At 29.3% G+C, this 6,348-nt stretch overlaps 1 protein-coding gene across 1 annotated transcript; it reads left to right on the top strand.

The window, feature by feature from the left end:
• Positions 1-773: 773 nt before the first annotated feature.
• LOC117179827 (inactive pancreatic lipase-related protein 1-like) lies at positions 774-5,823 on the top strand. The gene is made up of 4 exons (XM_033371964.1): positions 774-824; positions 1,486-1,854; positions 2,016-2,258; positions 4,780-5,823. The coding sequence occupies exons 1-4, from the start codon at positions 776-778 to the stop codon at positions 5,208-5,210; spliced, it is 1,092 nt and encodes a 363-aa protein (XP_033227855.1). The 5' UTR covers positions 774-775; the 3' UTR covers positions 5,211-5,823.
• The last annotated feature ends 525 nt before the right edge of the window (positions 5,824-6,348 follow it).

Raw genomic sequence — 6,348 nt, 5'->3', positions numbered from 1 at the left:
ATATTTGAAGATCAAATGGTTCAATTAGAAATAATAAATTAAATATCTTATTCTATGTTACATTTTCTTAATTAATATTTTGAGGAAGTAATTTATTCAGAATAATGAGGGAAAAATTATGTTTCACGTAAAAAATGTAACCTCGAAAAAATATTTTCGCAGGAATTTGTATTCGAATCATTTTTATTCTTTGAGAAAATAAACCCCATTTTTAATAAATAAGACTAAGAACAATATTTTAGAAAAATCTGTAAAAGTCCATTTATTTTTTTAATGTTCATCTTTTTGTAGCCTCATAATTACAAGCGCAATCATCATAGATGATAGATATAATTATTATAAATTAGAAATGAAGAAATAAAATAAATTTAAAATAAATTGGAATTCTCAAGTTCAAAGAGCAAGACAAATCGTAGCGAAATTCTATAAAATATTTTTTTACTCCTTTAATATCGGGAGTATAATTAATACATACTTTCTGATTTACATTTATTACATTCTTTTTGCATTGTAAACATTAAGTTATTTGATAAAAGTGGAAAATATCTGCTGTTGAAGTTGCCCCTTATCGATAGTTTTTTATGGGGTTCAGATAAATACAATTTGATGGGGATAGACATTTATATCTTTAAAAGATAAATCAAGAGGGAATTAAAAATAAATTTGAAAAACTGATATCTTTAAAGGAGGTATGCAAATAAATTCTTATCTCGATATCTGGTACTTTTATAAGCGCGTGCGAATTGAATTTGGTCAGTATACCTGCGACAGCAACATGAGAGTCATTGGACTTGCTGGTCTTCTACTCACTTTGACGACAGTCGGTGAGTTTCGAAAGAAACAAAAAAGAACTCAAAATGCTTTGACAAAAGTTCCAGGAAAAACATATTTGTTATATCTTCACTTGAAGTTTATTCCAAAAATATAAAAAAGGCACTGCATTTCCGAGTATTAAGTTTATTTTATAGTGCAACGAGAAAAAGCCACTGAACAAAGTTTATGTTTTCAATTAATTTAATATCATACGTTTTTTCTGATTCATGAAATAAGAAATTTTTATAAAATGTAATAAATTTAAAGTGGAAAGTGTGAAGTGAAAAAATTATTGGAGAAATGTGTCAACGAAATCGCGTAACCACAATGAGACTGCACTCGAGGACCAAAGCAACTTTCGGATTTTTACAATTTACTGTTTAAAATTCAAATTAATTCTGGAAAATGAGTGTTTGAAGTTTCAAAAAGATAAGATTAGAAATACGGAAGTAACGAACAATTTTGATTTTCAGAATATTGAAAGAAAATATACCATAAATTCTTGGTCAGAAGTGGGTTTATTTTATATATTTTATTTTTATATATTTTAATATATAATTTTGCTGGTTACGCGATTGCATTTGGAGCATCCCTTAACTAATCACCCTCCTGATAAGAAATTGTGCGACATTCCCGATTGTTGTCTTAATCTTGCATCATTTTAAATTACAGCCAACTCAAACGTGATCAGACGATCCAAGGATGACAAAAATGTTGATAAATTAAGATTCGAGGAGGAAGATATTAAAATGTTCAGAGGCAAAGGTGTTTGGTTCTACGACGATAAAGAAAATCTTGTTCAAGCCACTCTTAATGAAACTCTCATCGTCACTAGAGGCCTAGACGTAAGCCAGAATTTAGATGATAGTGTTTTCTTTAAACTATATACCAGAGAGATTAAAGAAGGATATCAATCGTTGTATATTAATGATGACTTTACATTTTCAAAAAGTAATTTTGATCCTAAGAGGCCAACTAAATTTATAACCCACGGATGGATGAACAGCTACTCGAGTCCAGCTTGTACCCTTATTCGGAAAGGTGAGAATTTTTAATTTAAGTGTTTTTTCATTTTTGTGATGAAGGTATAATAACTTGGATTGATTATATTACGCAAGTCAATTTGCCGTTGATTAAATGTAAACTTGGGTAGATTATTAAAATTGATAAGATAAATAAATAATGACTTAATATTATTTTAGCGTACTTGCAGCATGACGATTACAACGTGATTGTAGTCGATTGGAGTGAAATAGCGATAGGTGAATACATTTCAGCTAGTATGCTAGTGAAAAAAGTTGGCCGTTTTGTAGCTGCCATGATCGACTTCCTCGAGACAAAGGGAATGGACCCTACAAAAACAACCCTTGTAGGACATTCCCTTGGAGCTCATGTAATGGGATTAGCTGGGTATTTTTCAAACAACACCGTAAACTATGTCGTTGGTGAGCAATTTAAATTATTTACAAAATTGGGACTGATAAGACATAAAAAAATATTGTTTATTTCAAATAAAAAAGGCAACTATTTGGTTGAAAATTTAAATTTATTGGTTGAATTCGTTAGTTTTTTCTAAAAAAAATATTTGTCGCTTGTAATTTAAACTAATTAATTGAAAGTTAAACTACTATGTTAAAAATTCTTTGTTTTCAAGATTAATGATTTTAGTTGAAAATTTAACTGCCTACTTGAAATATCATCTTGAAAGGTTGGAAACTCATTTTTTCGAATTATGAATATGAAAAAACCTTCACGAAAAACCTTTCGATGATAATTCTACTTTTATTGGTTAAAATTCAAGAATTTGGTTAAAAATTGAACAACTTAAAATTGATCTTTTTCGTTCAAGATTCAACTATTTGGTTTATAATTTATATTTTTTGGTTAAACATCTAACTATTTTATTAAAATTAATTTTTGCTTGGTTGAATTTAACTTTTTTTATTTAAAATTAAATTTTTTTGTTGATAAATCAATGTCTTTTTTTTGTATTAAAATTATTTATTTAACTAAAAATGTATTTATTCCATTTATTGTTGAAAATGTTTCCTATTTAGTTGAACAGTCAACCACTTTATTAAAAATTCATTTTTTAAATTGAAGATTAATCTTTTTAGTCAAAAATTCATTTCTTTTGTAGAAAATTTTTCCTGTCTGAAAATCTAACCATTTCACATCTAGTTTAAAATTGATCTTTTTTTGTTTAAAAATACAACTAATTGCTTGAAAATTCGCCTTTTTCAGTAAAAAATTAATCTTTTTGGTATAAATTTCCTATTTTTAGTTAAAAATGCAACTGTTTGCTTATAAATGATTCTTTTTGTGTTGAGGATTCAACTACTTCCCGTGCAGAAATTTCGTTCTGGCCCCGAACGGGGCAGACCGGGCCGTATCGGGCCCGGTATGTTTCTTAGCGCATCCGTAGTTTCATATATAGTACAAGTAACAGCACGTACGGGCACGTAAAGTACTGTTTTCAGGAAAAAATTTAATTATACTTTTGATAAACGTAAGATTATTGTAGATGCTCTAAGTGGCCAGAAAAAGGTTGTTTTTTAATGAAAAAATGTTAAATTAGCCAGAAATATTTTATTCAGAAATTTTTATTCCTTGCAAAAAAAAAATATTTTGTCATAGCACTTCTTAGCAAATTTAGATAAACACAATCCTAAAAAATGATAGCTTAATTTTTTAACGTAAAGTTTCCCTGCAACTTGATCTTTTCGAATGTTTACAAAAAATTTTCTGTTGTCAGTTGAAAACGAAAATTATTGGAAAATGACCTATAAATTACGGTTTATCAACATTTTTATTTAAATAAATTCAATTTTCTGTCAATTGTCTTACTTCTTGAAAAATTCGGAAAGATATTTGTATATAATTTTTTCGCCAGAATATTAATCTATCAATTATTAGGATCGCTTTATTTTTTTAAATTCTCTAACAAGCAATGTAGACAAAAATACTTTCATAAGAAATAAAAATTTTTTAATAATATATGTCTGGTTATTTAACATATTATTTACAAAAGATGCATTTAATTTATTTTTATTTTTATTACGATTCATTAATTTTGAGCTAATGGACATTCTTATAAGATTGTATGCTATTATTTATAATAAAAAAATGTATATATTTTATAGAATTTTAAACTGCGCGCGAATAGCAAACAATGAGATGCTGAGTTCGACGCATGCAAGATTAAATTTCCAAATTCATACATTGAACGGGTTGAAAAATATTAACTTCCGAAACACATAAATTGCCATCTATAATCACTTCATTTATATTTATTTAAAGGAGACAATTTAATTTATTATTAATTTATTTGAGGTTAGGTTTCAATGAGCCGCAGAGCGTAATTACTTACATTCGTGTCCCTCACTCAGGTTTCGAGTGCTCGGTTCCTCCGAACTCGTGGCGTACTCGCCTTAGGCATTTCCAAGACATAATTGATATAATATATTATAAACTGGCCCGGTCTGGTCCAAGTATGGGCCACATATTTCTACTGATTGGGGCCAGATCTGGAATTCTGATCGAGACCAGATCGGTACAAGTTCGACATCTGGCGATTTCTGCACATGTTTGTTTGGTTAAATTAAAGTATTCATAATTTAAAATTCTAAACTTTTTCAATCAAAGTACCTAATATTACATTTTTGTTGTAGAAAATTAATTTTTGCGCTGAAAATTCAACCACTTGGTGGAAAGTTGAACTATTTTTATAAAAATGCATTCGTTTCATTGAAGATTCGTCATTTCAAATATAAATTTTTATCATCAAAAAATATCTCCTTGCTTTTCTTTTCCATTATTTCAGGCATTAGATATATTAAATTACAAAAAAATCATATATTTTAAATTTAAAATTTTGCAACACAAAGAAAATAATAATTGCGAGAGTGACGCGCGTACTTGCTTTTCTAATTGATTAAAAATCAATAAATTATTTTACAATTTCAGGGTTGGATCCTGCACTACCCCTTTTTGCGACAGCTACAGAAAGTTCACGAATATCATCAGCATCAGCGTCTTATGTCGAAATTATCCACACAAATGCAGGCCTTCTAGGATATAAAAATGAAATTGGGCACACAGATTTTTATCCAAATGGTGGGTCTTTTCAACTTGGCTGCAAGGTGGACATAACTGGTGCTTGTTCCCACGCTCGTGCTTTCAAATTTTTTGCAGAATCAATCATAAGTAAAGCAGGTTTTTATGGAAAAAAGTGTGAGGACTATGAATCCTACAAGAAAAGAAAGTGCAAAGGAGAAGTGGCTTTGATGGGAGACCCAAAACAGACCTTAAGGAATTTAAGGATATTACACGCAACGGGAAAATTCTATCTTGAAACAAGGGAAGATGCTCCTTTTGCTGTCGGTCCTGTTAAATAAATTTGTAAAAAAACGTATGTTTGCATGTACAAACATCACGATGAGAATTGTCAAACATTTTGGTTCTAATATAAAATTTTTTTTATAAATTGGTATTTGTTTTTGACTCATGTAATTTATTGGGAAATGAATGGAACAAATCTCAGGTAGTATAATTAGTATTTCACTAATGTTCAGAAATCATTTTTTTGTTTTGTTACTACAAAAATAGATGTTCGCTAAATTTATCCACTTGATGCCACTAACTACGGATAATTAATCATATGAATTAATGCGAGTTATGGACATGCAATAAATAGAGTCACTACTAATATTCGTTAAAGTCATATTGATATATTGGTATATTTATGTATGCTAAGCATATATCAAATTTATGTATTGATTTCACTGAATATGAATACTGGAGTAGATATGTGAGTCTTAAGAAACAATTATCATCACAACAGATCCAAGTAAACTGATTTAATCATTTGATTAAAGAAGTGATTAATATTGATAGAAGTAAATAGTTAAGGCCGATAAGTGTTAATTGAATTTTGCAGTTCAATTGTTTTTTCTTGAGCTAAAAATTTCATAAATAAGATTTATGTTTAACATGTGATACAGCACTAAATGTGATATAATAATTTTTGTACATCATTTTTATGTAAATAAATGACATTTTCGATGATACGTAGAATGTCTTCTTTGACTCTCTTTCTTCCTCATTCTTTAATTTATGATTTTTCTATACATGTAATGTTAAACAATCAATCGAATTGTTGCAAAATAAAAATCAAGGGAGAGTATCTTGTAAAGTATCGGATATCTATCAATGGGACAGGTTCATTCATCAGCCAATAGGTTCGGGTTTTTTTCGTGCAACTGACAAACAATTGTTTCACTTCAGCATTGGATTCGAGAGTGTGTGCTAGCAATAATTTTCCAGTCTAGTTTCTGTTTTTTCGTACGATTTATTTTTCTGGGGGAATTGATGCTACATGAGGTCTCTCGCCTGTGCGAAGAGGCTTCCTACTCTGTGCTTAAACTCGTCTATGGTCAGCGTGCAGATTAAAATTCCCGATTGAAAATGGCACGAGCGAAAACGCCTTTCCAATATTCTTCTTCGGTTATAAAACAATATTTTTTCCGCCTGTCG

Source organism: Belonocnema kinseyi, chromosome 9 (assembly GCF_010883055.1).
Source record: "Belonocnema kinseyi isolate 2016_QV_RU_SX_M_011 chromosome 9, B_treatae_v1, whole genome shotgun sequence".
NCBI lineage: Eukaryota > Metazoa > Arthropoda > Insecta > Hymenoptera > Cynipidae > Belonocnema > Belonocnema kinseyi.
This window is presented reverse-complemented; position numbering and strand designations above follow the sequence as displayed.